We start from the raw sequence: 15,512 nt of genomic DNA, 5'->3' as shown, positions 1-15,512 counted from the left end.
GAGTTATACCGGATGTAAAGGACGAGTTGATGGGTGCTGACGAGTTGATGGGTGTAGCACACCAACATGGCACAAGTATACATATGTAACAAACCTGCACGTTATGCACACGTACCCTAGAACTTAAAGTATAATAATAATAAAATAAAAAAAAGGACATTAATCCTTTGTCTAACATGATTTTGCATATATTACCACACTTTGTTTGTACTTTCTAATTTTACCTATTAAGAACATGTATCATTTTTAAAATTAAAGAAAGCTAACCAGACAAGATAGGTCATAAAAATTAATCTTCTTATTACTCAAGATTCCCTAAGAATTATCGAAAAAATTAAAAAAAAGAACTCCATATGGGCTATTGTTAACACTTTATACTTTAGAATCCATACCTTTAGCAGCCTGTCAAAGAGAATAATTCTATTTAGCTGGTACTCTGTGTCCTTCTCTCTGATGATTAAAGGGAGAGTGGCAGCTGCAGACAACTCATTATTGCTGTTTGAATGAGGTAAATTAGACTGGCTGTAAAAGAGAACAAAAGCAATAAAAAAAAAAATGGACAAAAGTTACAACATTTTCTTTTTTCTTCCTAAGTCTACCGACAGTGATTTCAGAAAAAGCACAAAATTTTAATAAACCAAAATATCAGGTTATTATTTTCTATTTAGGAAACACATTTCAAAGAAAATGTATAAAATTCTTATAAATCTAATATAAATAGAAAGAAAAATAAACGTAAAATGAGACTATATATACTCACTCATCTTCAAGTAGTGGGTAAAATGCTTCTCCACCAACATCTTTCAATCTCTGTGTATTTAAAGACAATATTTATGTATAAACATATTGGGCAGAAACCTTGATCTGTGTTTTAAAAGACAAGTAACACAACAACTATGAATTTATAAAGGGACCTAGAAAAGTATAAAATAGAATCTAAAAATCAGTTCTTATAAACATGCAAGCATACAATGCCTCTACTGATTAAGGTTTGGCTGTGAAAAACAACTTCTCTTTTCTTTTTCTTATCTATAGGTATCACGCATAAATGTTAGACACCTATCATGATATATTTTCCAAACACAACTCAGAATTACTAGCACTAGTATAAAACTTAATGAATGGGAAAAAAATTTTAAGTTATATGAAGAAAGATGATTAAAAAGAGGTACTATATAGCAATGTACATATTAAAAGAACAACTTAGATTTATTTTTGCTTTGGCATAATACAAGCTAAGTCAAAAGAAAAGTGCTAGAAAAGGATTCCAAAACATTTCTCACATCATACTTTGAACATGTATGACTCAAATAGCTAATAAATCAATGGACAGAGTTTACTTAATGATTTGTTTTACAAAGTCATTTTAATAGTTGTTCCAAATAACAACCCTGACAGGATTACAGGTATTCTTCAAAATCAGAAGCAGGAAGGCAGTAGTAAAGTAAAATGTTAATCACATTCTAAGCAAGGTGATTAAAGTTAATGCCATCTTGCCCACTGCTCTGCTGTTCAACTTCCAACTTGAAGGCAGAATGTCTGCTCCTATGGGATTGACATAGAAGTTCAAGCTGTGTGTGTAGCAAGCACTGATCTTCCGTTGATCAGTCATTGTGCACCCATGTGAGTTATTCCCAGAATTGTTAAAGCTGAAGAAAAATCTTTTACTCAACATTAAGAATTCAGCAAACACTGAATTTACACCTGGTTCTCCTCTAAAAATTAATGTGCTATACGCTTATCCTATTTTAATAAACCTTTAGGTATATCTTTCATATATTAAAATTTTAAGTAAAGAAATTAATTTTTCCCAAGTGTTACTGCATTATTAATACACATATCTTGTTATTAAAGATTAGTTTTCAGTATCCTGAATGTCATTGATTTTATCTAGTAAGTATCTTGTCTGTCTTTTCTAAATAAAAATTTTGCACATTAGGAATTTTAAAAGGTGAACGAAAACACTAAAGATAAAAATTATTTGGTTTCCATATCATTTTAAGAATCAGCAAATTAATATTTCTTAATAACTACAGAAGAAAAGTATTTTAAATTTCACAAGTAGAACTGTAAAGGAATTGAGATATTTAGACCTGAATCCTACATTCATTTAACTTGGATTATATTTAAATTGAAGAAACAAATAAAGAGCAAAACAAAATCAGCTGAAATCATATATTTTGGATGTAATTTATTGTTTGCTGCATGGTATTGTTACTTATTTTGTTACTTTCCACATCCTTTCTTTCAAAGAGATTATAAATTCAGAGTATTGAGTAGTAATAATAATATATTTTAATTTTCTGTTGATGGCATTATGGCAGACAAGGGATTCTAATACTGTCCTACTACATAACATGTAAAATATTAAATGGTTAGCTAAGCTTTAAAACATCAGGAAAATGCTGTGATAACAGATATAAAACCAGGCCTAGAGAGAAAGGAGTTAATAACTGTGGTCTAGAGATTTAGACCATAATGGGATAAAGGTTTGGGAACCTGCATAACAGACCTTCAGAATGGAGAAGACCCTTCTAAAGCCACGTAAATAAAAACTAGGGGAATTGCTAGCTTAGACAGAAAACAAGGATAGGTACCTATTTTAGCTTTGCCTATGAATGGTTAAAAACAAAAAGGCTGGGACTTCCACTTTCTTATACAAAATATAAACAGCTTAGAAGGCATCATTCTTCCTCTAACAAGAAAAATGCTGAACAAACTGAAAATCAAGAACTTGTCTCACATCTATCAGAATCAGAGCACTGTGATGTCCTAAAAACTGGAGGGACCCTCGAATACGTGGAATGACAGCTTACCAGGAACAGAGCCACTGCTGGAGCCTGTTAAGATCAATTAAAAGGTAATTATCTAATACTTGCAGGCTGAGCACAGACTAATATGAGAGAGAAAAACTTCTGGAGGCCCAGCCTTAGGGAGGCCTTCCTTGCTTCCATGAGATTAACCTCCACAGGTCCCACTAGGTTCCCAGGGTGAAAATCTGAGAAAAATACCCTTGAACTCCTGCAGGGGGAGGTGGAAAGTAATCAATCCGAAATATAGCCAGAGTACTCTGTTTTCCTTAAGAGAGGTCTGCCTTAAAGAGAAACTCTTCTGCCAGGTCCTAACTAACTTGGGTTTTGCAGAAATCTAGCCAACTTGGGAGGGAAATATTCAACTCCAGTCCACTCCAGTCTTTGATGTAGGCGAAAAGAAATACCTGACTCCAGTCCCTCTAGCTTTCCTGTCTCAGGTTGGGGCAGAGGAGTGGGAGAAGCTGAGAAACCTTGTGAAGGTCACAGCCCAGGTACACAGGCTCACTAAAATCTGGGACTTAATCATAAGATTATAAAATACTTCTCCCCTGTACTTTACTACAATATTAATAGGGCTTCTATATAATAAGAGGATTCACTCCTTCATTCAGTTATCATATAGGAAGAAAACATATATCAAATGAACAGAAGTACAATGGAGGAAAAAAGCAAAACAGGATAAAGAATACAAGGGATAGGTGTGGCATTGCTATTTGATAAAGGATGGCCAAGAAAAGCCCACCAATAGGTAACGGTTCAGCAGAGAATGGAAAGAAAGGAAATGGAAGCAGCGCAAGAGTGTTAGAGGCACTGGGAAGAGCAAGTTTAAAGGTCTTGAAACATATAACTTTAGAAAATGATTTAAAAACAAAATAAACAACCTGAGTAAACTTATAACCATTAAGCAGACTAAAGTAATGATTACACCCAGATAGGGATAAGGAGCTAACTCCTTACAATATTGTTTTCGGTTTTAAAGCTAACTTACAATATGGTTTTAAAGCTAACTCCCATGAAACATTCAAGAAATAGATATATGTAATCATATAAAGTCTTTCAGAGAATAAAAAAAAAAAGGCAATACTCTCCTATTTATCTTATGAGACTAGTACACCCCTGATACCAAACTAGCATGTTGCAGTAAAAGAAAAGAAACTCACAGGCCCATCTCAAATAGAAGCAGAAATGTAAACATTCTAAACAAAATATTAGAAAAATCGAAACACAAATGTATAAAAAAGGAAAAATGAAATCATGATCTGATTGGGTTTATCCCAGAAATATAAATATGGCTCAACATTGAAAAACCCCATCAATATAATTAAATCCATTAACATAATACATAAAAAAACTATATGACCATCCCAATAGATACAGTAAAAACACTCAGTGAAATTCAACACCCATTCATAACAAAACTTATAACTAAGAATAGATGTCTATAGCTCAGTGCAACAAATATCATACTTAATTATGAAATATAAAAGCAACCTTTTAAAACAGAAATGAGACAGGAATGCCCACTATTTGTTTCTATTCAATAGTGTTATAGAGGCTCAGCAAAAATAATGATAAAAGATGAAGTGAGTGAAGTGAATTAAGGTAGTGTTTCTTCCTTCATTTCCAAGAAAACCACAGAGACTCTATAGAGTCCTATTCTTATTTAGAAAAGAATAGGTTCAGCAACGTTGCCTGACACAAAATCCACATAAAAAAATCAATTGTGTTACTAATCATGCACAAAATAGTAGTTGAAATGGTATTTAAAAAAATATTACTGATGCATTTTTTAAAATAATCTACTGGTATACTTAAGATTTGGTACATTTTACTATATGAAAAAATATTATTGATGTGTATTTTAAACTCATCTACTGGTATACTTAAGATTTGTACATTTTACTACATGAAAATTTTGCCTAGAAAAGAACCATAAACAAATCTCAAACTCTAATGTGTAAGCTGAATTGTAGTAATGTCTTCATTTTACTTTGAAATGCAAGAACAAAAAATATGATGGATTGATGAATGACTAGAAAGATAGACAGACATGTGGTAAAGCATGTAAAATGTTAATTATAGAATCTAGGTCACAGATTAGCAAACTGTTTCTATGCAGGAACATATAACAAATATTTTTAGCTTTGTGGGCCATGTAGTCTCTATTGCAATTACTCAATTTTGCCATTGTAGAACAAAACAGCTATACATAGTAGGTCAATGAATACGTGTAACTTGATTTTGCTAATAGACCATATCAAATGGTTGATCTAGGTGGTAACTTGTTCACTGAAAATGCTTTTCAACTTTTCTGTTTAAAAATTTTTATTAAAAAATGTTGGAAAAAATCATACTCATACATATATATACACACATACACACACACACACACACATATATATATATATATTCTATTTACAAGAGTAACAATAAATTACCTTAGGAATAAATCTGATAACTGATATACAGACATAAAAAAGAAAATTGTTATATAAAATAGGACAAATAAATGACATATTTATTTAGGCATGTTCAAGAAATAAAACCCTACATTTTAAATACATCAATTCTCTACAAATTAACCTATAAATTCAATGCAATGTCAATCAAAACCCTGTAATTTTTTATGAAGGTCTTTATGAGGATAATAAAAATCAGCTAGTAGAGAAAGATGTTAAAGAGCTCCTACTCCATTTTGAGGACAAAAAAACTGAACGTCTTCCTTTGCTAGATATCAATAGTTCACATAAAACTATAGATTAAGGCAATGTGGTATTTGCTAAAATTAGAAACACAAGCCAACAAATTAGAATACCAAGGCCCAGAGACATATCCATGCACATAGAAAAAGTTGGTATTGCACATCAAAAAAGTGAAGAGAAAACTATTCAATATATGGTACTGACACAAGGGGTATTTTTTTAATCAATGAAATACGATATTGGATACCTTCCTTACAATGTAATCTAAAATAAATTCTAGGTGGATTAAAGAACTAAATGGGAAACAATTATTTAAAACTTTTAAAAGAAATATATAAAAACATTATAAAATATATGTATAACCTTGCTATTACTTTAAATAAGTTACAAGAAAAAATATATCAAAATACATTTGACTATAAAAGAAAATACTGATAAAATTTAGAATTCTATTCAATAAAATAATCAAAAGTTGAAGGAAAAGCTACAGATGAGAATATATTTCCATGACATACAGCTCACAAAGATACGCTATCAGGGATATAGTTCTAAAACTCCTCAAATCAATAAGAAATCACTCAAAAGAAAAACTGACAAGAGATATGAACTAGTAATGCATAAAGAGGTAGGCGAAGTGATAAAATATATGAAAAGACTTACAACTGCACTATAATCACGAAATTAAAAATTAGTGTTACAGCAAAATACTTTTCCATATCATTAGATTAACAATTTTTTAAAATTTGATAAAAGAAAGTGTTACCAGGTAAATAAAGAAATGAGAACAGTTACCCAATGATGGCGAAAAGATAAACTGATAAAATCATTTTTGTGAACACTCAGGTAATAAAGCTGAAGTTGTAGGATGCAATTATACTCTGGGGCACATATTTTACAGAAGCTCTCCCATATTTTGTGAAATCAAGGAGGCATACACAATATCTTGTGTATCTGTAAGGTTTTAATTAAAGAAAAAATACTAAAGCAGAACTGTCAAAATATCATTCTTACATTTCTTAGCTGGCATAACGATAATGTCACAGTGGTATCATCTAAAAGTGAGCTTCTATCTCGACCTTGTCCAAAGCTTTCACCATCTTCAAAGAGAAAACTGAAAAGAAATTTTAAAAAATAATATGTACACAAAATCCAGTTTATTGTTTCTTCTAGAAAGTAAAGTTTATTCTAAGTCATCAATCCCTTCATTAAAAAAGAACTAAACTTTAGACTGGATGTTTAATAAAACAATGTATTGAGATTTCTTCAAACAAGTCTCATTTTTAAGTAACTCTTGAGTTGGTATGAATATAAGAAAATTTCAGAAAAACAAAAGTGTCATTTGCAACCCTTTGTTCATGCAGTTTCAATGCTAACAGTACTCTCCTGACATTAGCCCAGTGTTTTCCCAAGAAACTTTATACGAGTGGAAAAGATAAAGGGAAGAAGAAAGAAAAGCATATTGGATAGCAACCTCATAGAAGAAAGGATATTAAATAATAAATGAATAAAATTTGTTTACAATTTCAATAAATTACTTTTAAGAATCTATATACCCTTTAAACCATTTCTTCTTACAATTTCCATAATCTTACCTCTTACTGTCTACTTAATTCAATGCATGAGTGGTATACTCAAAGTTAACATTTAAAAATCAGATTAAAAGAGAAAAAAATATAAACTAGTCAATCCAAACAATACAAAAGTTTAGAAAGAAAAAAGTGATGAGCAGATTACTTCTACAGTTGCCTACAGTGATCAAACGTAAGTCTTGAAATCTAAAAATTAAAATTTTATTTTATTTTATTTTGAGACAGGGTCTCTCATTTGCTCAGGCTAAAGTGCAGTAGCATGATCTCGGCTCACTGCAGCCTCAACTTCCCTGGGCTCAGGTGATTCTCCCACCTGCAGCTGCCTGAGTAGCTCGAACTACAGGCACACAACACCACGCCCAGCTAATTTTTTTTCTTTGTAGAGGTAGGGTTTTGCCATGTTGCCCAGGCTGATCTCAAACTCCTAGGCTCACGCAATCCACCTGCCTTGCCTCTCAAAGCCTAAAATTAAAAATTTAAAGTATTAGCAGAAGCTCAAGAAATTTAGGTTCATATTTTTATGAACAAACATGAATAGCAATGTTAATGACAATCTTAGCCCCAAGGTTGTAGAGGTATTTAACTTGCAGTCTAACTTATAGCATGATTATCTTCTTATACAGTTTTGCAGATTTTTTTGCAACACACTAGCACAGTAATGATCTCTAGGACATGCAGTGAGACCACACAGTTCATTTATACTTTCAAGTATATTTGCAAAAGAATATAGTTTTTAGTAGGCAAACTAATTAACTCTCTTAAATATTCTATTGTGACTTGTGTATTTTTCATTAACATCAATTATTACAAGATATTCCATAATATTTTCACTTCCAATAGGTCACAAAGCAAATTACAGATCAAAGACAAGTGATGGGAACTGCAATTAGAACCTCTGGCCAATCAAACAAGGTGTTGATTTCAACTGCTTCCAATAATCACTTAGTTGGGACGTCTACCAAAAAAAAAATTAAAAACAACCAATTTTCTTTTTTATTATTACCATATAAGTATAATTATTACCATGTATTTATTTATTTAAATTTCCAAGAGAAGTTTCTTTCCTTACTTGGGGAGTGTGCAGATAGGTGGTTTGGATCGAATGATCTCCTTGTTGACAAGCTCTTTCTCCAAGTCACCTCCAGCCAAACACCAAAGGTAATAAACTTCTTCAATAGATCTTTCTGACAGGTAATCATTATTTATACCTATTAAAAGCAAATTTAAGGAATCATTGTATTATATTTTCTACCTTTATTAAAAGTCAACAGGCAGTAATAGCTGCCATTCTAAAAAAAAAAAAAATAAACACTGAAGTACAGACTTCCAGTTTCTAGTTAGTAGTAAGGAGGCTGAAATTTGCTACTCCATCCTAACAACAAATAGAAAGCTGAACAGACTGAAAAATCAACCATTCTTGGATCTGTAAGAGAGGTGAGGACATAGGGCAAACTTCTGTCCCCAGGACTGGAGACAGACAGCAGAATACAGGGAGTTGCAGCATTCTGGAACAGACATTCATGAGTAGTGCCTCAGGAACCAGTGCCCAGTTTGGAAAACCTAAACTGTAATTGACAAATTATTGGAGCTCAGTGTGGACAACTCTGAGAGTCAAAAACTCCAGGGGGAACCAGTCATAAGGGATACCCGCACACTTTTGTAAAGTTTGGAGATTGACACGGTTCTCACAGTAAATATTAGAGGAAAATACCCTTATGTTTCCAGCAGTGGCAGAGGAAATGGAACCATTCTGAAATACGATGAGCACTGTTCTTAACAAGGTCAGCCTTCAGGATAAACCGGTTAGTCAGAGCCTAACTGACCTGGAGAGGGGAAATACCAAAGTGCAGCCAGCTCTAGCCTTCTATGTGGTGGTTAAGGTGTGGGGAACAGAAGCATTCTGTAGTTAAGTCCTACGATTAGGTCTCAATCTTTAAGTGAGCCAGTGACTCTAGACAAAGTGTTGTCTTGCCCTTAAGGAGTGGCTAGAACGAGCTGGACCTTGGTGTTTCCCTTCTCCTACCTGGAGGTATGCCATGACTGGCAGATTCTGATTTAATTTTTGTAATAATTTGAATGCTCCTAGCTGAAAATAATATACTACTAAAAGTGGCTTATATAATAAAGACATTTATTCATCTCTCCTAATAAAATCATAGGTATAGGAGGGGCCTACGCTTATCAAAATTCTAGACCATTTCCTGCATTAAGAAGAGAAGGAAGTGGTGAACCTATGCTGCAGTACTTTCTTGACAAGAAAATTTGTTTTTTCCCTACAAGTAGCCCTTATGCCCAGCACTTTCATTTAGATCCAATTAGCCAACTCTAGTTCACAAGCTTACTGCTCATAGAAAAAAACACCTGGAATTTTCACCCTTTATAATGAATACATAGTATTGGAAATTTTACACTCTATATTGAAAAAGGAGTAAGGGTAGAAAATAGCACATGGGGAGGCAACCAACACAAATTGTTCCTTCCCTCCTATCTCAAGGCAATGGCTGGCTGCCTTTTCTGAAGTCTTCCTTGATGTCCCAGGCAGAAATACACAATTAGGTGCTCCTGCTATGCTGCCATTGTGCTATATTCATATTGACCTTCATTTATAATAGTGATTGTATAACTAAATGTCTGTCTGCCTTCCCATTTGGCATGAATGTTACTTAAAGATACAGTATGTGGGCCGGGCGTGGTGGTTTAAGACTGTAATCCCAGCACTTTGGGAGGCTGAGATGGGCGGATCACGAGGTCAGGATATCGAGACCATCCTGGCTAACCTGGTGAAACCCCATCTCTACTAAAAAATACAAAAAAAACCTAGTCAGGCGAGGTGGCGGGCGCCTGTAGTCCCAGCTACTTGGGAGGCTGAGGCAGGAGAATGGCGTAAACCCGGGAGGTGGAGCTTGCAGTCAGCTGAGATCCGGCCACTGCACTCCAGCCTGGGCGACAGAGCCAGACTCCGTCTCAAAACAAACAAACAAACAAACAAAAAAAGATACAGTATGTGACACATACCAGGAACTCAATAAATGTTTAATTGAATGAATGTTTAGTAACCATTTTCTGCCATGACTTAAGTCATAAAAACTTTTCAGAATAAAGGTAACTTACTCGTGTCACTAAACCTTACGTTCCAAGAGCTGTAATCTTCACACAAGAATTGAAAGTCTAAAAGCTGATATTCTCTTCAACATGCAGAACATAATGGTATGTAATTCTTATCAATAATATTATTTTTAGAGATCAGTTATAAATAAATTATATAGAATATCAGTAACTTAAATATAAAGGATAAACTGTTAGCTCAAATGTGTGTGTGTTTATGTGTATTCTAGCCACTCCTTAAGGGCAAGGAAGCACTTGTCTAAAGGCTAGAAGCACAGGCTCACTTAAAGATTCAGAACTAATCACAGGATTGACTATAGAATGCTTCTGTTAACTTTAACCACCACACAGAAGGCTAGAGCTAGCTGCAATTTGCTATTTCCCCTCACCAGTTCAGTTAGGATCTGATAATTATCCAAGCAAGTTAGGCTCTGATATTATCCAAGCAAGTTAGGCTCTGAATAACTATATACATATATATTTGTGTGTGTGTGTGTGTGTGTGTGTGTGTGTGTGTATACTTTTTTTTTTTTTTTTTTTTTTTTTTTTTTTTTTTTTGTTTTGTTTTGTTTTTTTTTTTGTAGAGACAGGATATCTCTGTGTTGACCAAGCAATCCTCCCTCTTTGACCTCCCAAAGTGCTGGGATTACAGGCATGAGCCACCGCACCCAGTCAGTCATATTTTAATCACTTCCAGAATTGTCTCTTAGTTCCCATGATTCCACTAATATATATTGTTGATAAATTCAAAACTGAAAGTAGGATAAGGAAACTTCCTTTAAAAACAAGGCTCATATTATTTTCTATGCTTTAATTTATCATTACCTTTATACAACTGACTGATATCCTCAGGCAGAGTTAAATCAGCACATCTCAGAGAAGATGAAAACAGACTGGTAGGTTTCATAAACAGGGTATATAAAGGTGACACCTCACTGAACACTTTGTCCTTCATTAATTCATTTGGGGTTGGCCTTGAGAACATTTAAAATACAGAGCATGAATGAAACTCATAAAAAATTTCCTAAAATAATGGCATGCATTCAAGAGACTGGTTGAAAGTCTTAAACACCTCATTAGCACAGAAAATAATACAGCTCTCCTTTGCAGAGTCTAGATGCATACTTTTATATTACAATCAAATAACTGAGTAAATACTGATTTTTTTTTTTACTTATGTTGTACTTTACCTCATGATGTATCAAAAATATCATTCCATAAAAGCTTTTGCATTGTTTACTTTTAGCCTGACTAGCACTCACCTGCTTTACTGAATATCTTAATTAAATAATAAATATGCAAACTATTATAATAATACCTTTTGGCTTTTCTTCCTGTCCCTTAATGTGGTACATCCACACAAAACTACTATTTCTCTCTAACATGTTTTGATAAAGTTGTTTTTCTAAAGATAAATTTGTATACACTATTTTCAAACATTATATACTAAAGGAGTTTAGGAATAGTTGTATGACTAGTAGTGACATCATCAAGTCAAAGTCAATTAATGAAACTTCTAAGAAATCCTTTTTGATTATCAACAACTGTTAGTTTATCACACCACTTATCCAAGTTCACTGCTATAACACATATTGATAACAAACTTTTATTCTCATTTCACTGATGTTATTATTGGGTCTAGGAATACCTACATTCCACAGTCTTAGTTGATATTCTACTTAAAAGCTTGGAAATGTACTAGTAACTTCTTTAGTATATGTCAGTTTTCTGACCATGGTTTAACTTTAATTACTTTTTCAATTATTCACAAAAAATGAAAGCTTACATCATTCATGGTTATGATACTGATGTCAATTATATACTACTACATACATACATTATCTTTATTTAATCCATTATATTAAAACAAATACGAAAAAAATCAATTGCTTATGTGTAAAGGATCTCAATGTAATCCCAATCTCTAAATAGTATCAACCTCTTGGAAGGATGGAAGGTGAGGCACTTCTTTAAAAGATCTATCACAGTTTCAGGAAGCTCCTGGTAAATAAAGAGAGAAAATAATTAATTAAAATGATCAATTTTAGAAATATACTTTATTCAAACGTTTGCTAAGCTAGAAGGTTTTGATGTGTTAAAAGTTTTATTTGTACTTTATACAAATTTTGTCACTGTGAAAAGCAAATACTTAAAGAGAAATAAGCATTGCTTTAAAATAGCTTCCAAGTGGATCCCAAGTGCGTAAAATAAATTTTCATGAACAGATTGCTATGATTTGAATGTGTCCCCTCCAAAGTTCAGGCTTTATGAACTTTGAAATGTAATGGCCAATGTGATGATATTAAGAGGTGAGGCCTTTAAGAAGTGATTAGGTCATAAGGGCTCTTCCCCTGGTGAATGGCATTAAGAGGCTTATAAAGGTGAGACTTCACATAGCAATTGCCTAGCTTGCCCTTCCATCTTGTGAGGACAGTGTTTCTCTCTCAGAAGACTGCAGCCCTCACCAGACAACCAAACGTACTGGTGCCTTGAACTTGGACTTCCTAGTTTCAATAACTGTAGAAAAATAAATTTTTGTCTTTATAAGTTACCCAATATCAGGTTTTTTTAATAGTAGCACAAATGGACTAAGACCCAGATTAATGACAAACCTTTATAATGTCCAAACAACCATGCTCTTCAGCCAGAACTATTAAAGTGTCATCTACACAGTCTATAAAACAGAAAAACTATATGAATAAATGCTACTTTTCTAATCTATCCAACAAATCAGAAAATAAACTGATCAAAAATGTTTTAATGCAGTAGTGCAGTTTTAGAACTTAAAATACTGAAAATTTTATCATTTTGTTAAATTTTTTTACACGTTTTGATAAAAATGAAAAGCTTCAGACAAATACTGATTGAATAACTGACACTGAAAGATATCAGTTTAAACAGTTTGATAAAGGAGCAATTCCTTTATAAGGAAGGTAAAGATACTCTAGCTCTCTCTGTCTCTCTCTAAATATATACATGCAGACACACATAGTTGACCCTTGAACAACATGGGTTTAAACTGCATAGGGCCACTTATCTGTGGATTGTTTCCAACCAAACATGGGTTGAAAATACAGTATTTGTGGATGCGAAATCTGCATGTATGGAGGCCTGACTTTTCATACACACGGGTTCTGTGGGGCCGACTGTGGAACTTCAGGACACATGGATTTTGGTACATGTGGGGGTGCTAGAACCAATCCTCTTCAAGAAATGACTGTACAAAACAGCGCTTTTAAGAAGGCTTTGTAGATTTGTTTTATGATTACAGGACTAATTTGTTTTTATTATACATAATTTGGAAAATGTACTTACATTTATTTGGGAATTTAAAGTATAAGTTTAGATTACAGACCATATTTAAGAATCTCCAAGGTTTCTTAATAGCTATAGTATCAACCTTTGTAATTAAATGTGGTAAATCTGGTAAAACTTTTGCAAGTTTATTTATAACTCATTATTATTTAATGTTTACTAACACTTTTCCGTACATATTCTTATTTGTAAATCTTTTTAACTTGGATACTAATCTGTCACTCTTTTGCATAAAGTGTTCTATCACTGTTTTTCTCTCCCTAATTACCAAACGTGCTTAATTAATTCCACTCTAAAGTAGATAACATAAATTTTTATTAATTTGAATTATACATGTTTGGATCCACACACACGAAAATTCGTATGAACCTTTTATATGGAAAAAATCAATATTCTTCTTGAGTTGTTATTTGTACATGATTCATCAAATAGAAAGATAGCCCAAAAGTTAAGATACATTGTCTGAAGGTAAACTGCTACAGAAATACAATTTTATATTCTCATATTTTGATTTCACAAGTTAATTTACTTGGCTAGATCATAAAGCTAAGATTATTTCCATCTAGGTTAAAATTCCTCAGAGAATAAAGACATTTCTGCTGTAATGTTTTAGAAGGGACCTCATATGCTGTTCTGCTGATCATTACCACTGATCATTAGCAACTTGAGTAAAGGGGGGATATTTCAGTGTCCTCACTATTTCAAAAGAACACATCCTCAATGTGCATGATTACTAATAGTTACTAAGTTATATTTATATGTGAAAGATAAGCAATTATATGACACTTACCCAAAGTAAGCAAAAATTTTAGTCTTTCAGAAATATCCAAGCTCTGAAATAATTTTCTTCCCTAAATAAAATGAGAAAAGAAATTTGTGTTAATATTTACATGTTTTTTCTAGGAAGGTATTTTTCTCCCCTTATAACTGAAACTGGTTTTATCAGGCATCTCCATTTATCTCCAAAAGTTTTATTGGATTTTTAAAGTCAGCTCCACTAAAGAAAAATTACAGGTGAAATAACATTTTAGAAAGTGTTGCATAATATGTATCATTTAAACATTTCATACATCTAAGGGTCATTATATTCTAGTTTGATGTAAGCATTGTTCACTTCTGAGATCAACACATACCTGGATATCTAGAGGTATTCCAGGCCACGTGGAGTCTTACTTTATTGAGAGCAAGATGCCCCCTGGGTAAGACTGATTATACACTTTCATCTACCGAGCTAATTCTTACTTAAATATTATGATCCAGGTAGCCTGTTTCTCCATTAAAAAATTTCGTAATACTCTCTTACCACAATAACTTCAGACAGCCATCCTTCATGCTCCTACAGCACCTGGTATATTTTAAGATGCACACATTATATTTTAATTATTTCCTTATTAGTCTGCCTCAGGAGGCTCCTTGATATAAGGTCTGGAGTCAAACACTTACGCCTTCAGCATTTATGAGTTGAGCAATGAATGTGTGCCAAATTGGACTCTCCCACCACCAAATAGTTACATAAATTGGGCAAACTGCTTAACCATCTGAAGTCTCACTTTTCTCATCTGTAAAATTAAAATATTAACTGTACATATACCACAGGTTATGGTGAGGGTTACATAACACAGAATATGCTTCATTAATGTTGGCTATCATTATATTCCTCTTATCATAAACAAATTAAGCTTATATGATCACTTAAATAAACTTAGAAGGAAAAGGCTTAAGATTATCTGGTGTTTATAGAAAAGAGAGATGCTTTGATTTTTTTTTAATAGAGAAGAAAAGCAGTTTTTTCCAATTCTGTGAAGAAACTCATTGGTAGCTTGATGGGGATGGCATTGAATCTATAAATAACCTTGGGCAGTATGGCCATTTTCACGACATTGATTCTTCCTATCCATGAGCATGGTATGTTCTTCCATTTGTTTGTGTCCTCTTTGATTTCACTGAGCAGTGGTTTGTAGTTCTCCTTGAAGAGGTCCTTGTTTTTT

General features: G+C 33.1%; 1 protein-coding gene across 1 annotated transcript in view; it reads right to left on the bottom strand.

Moving 5' to 3' along the window:
* TBCK (TBC1 domain containing kinase) overlaps positions 1-15,512 on the bottom strand; it is a 114,388-nt gene that overhangs the window by 42,329 nt on the left and 56,547 nt on the right. Inside the window, exons 7-14 of the mRNA XM_017852588.1 lie at positions 14,315-14,375; positions 12,822-12,883; positions 12,149-12,210; positions 11,035-11,183; positions 8,174-8,312; positions 6,527-6,626; positions 761-810; positions 393-522 (exon numbers count right to left, since the gene is read on the bottom strand). Of these exons, the coding sequence (XP_017708077.1) occupies positions 393-522; positions 761-810; positions 6,527-6,626; positions 8,174-8,312; positions 11,035-11,183; positions 12,149-12,210; positions 12,822-12,883; positions 14,315-14,375 (753 nt within the window). The remainder of the gene's footprint in view (positions 1-392; positions 523-760; positions 811-6,526; positions 6,627-8,173; positions 8,313-11,034; positions 11,184-12,148; positions 12,211-12,821; positions 12,884-14,314; positions 14,376-15,512) is intronic.

The sequence above is a fragment of the Rhinopithecus bieti genome, unplaced genomic scaffold (genome assembly GCF_001698545.2).
Source record: "Rhinopithecus bieti isolate Rb0 unplaced genomic scaffold, ASM169854v2 scaffold_35305, whole genome shotgun sequence".
In the NCBI taxonomy this organism is placed as follows: domain Eukaryota; kingdom Metazoa; phylum Chordata; class Mammalia; order Primates; family Cercopithecidae; genus Rhinopithecus; species Rhinopithecus bieti.
This window is presented reverse-complemented; position numbering and strand designations above follow the sequence as displayed.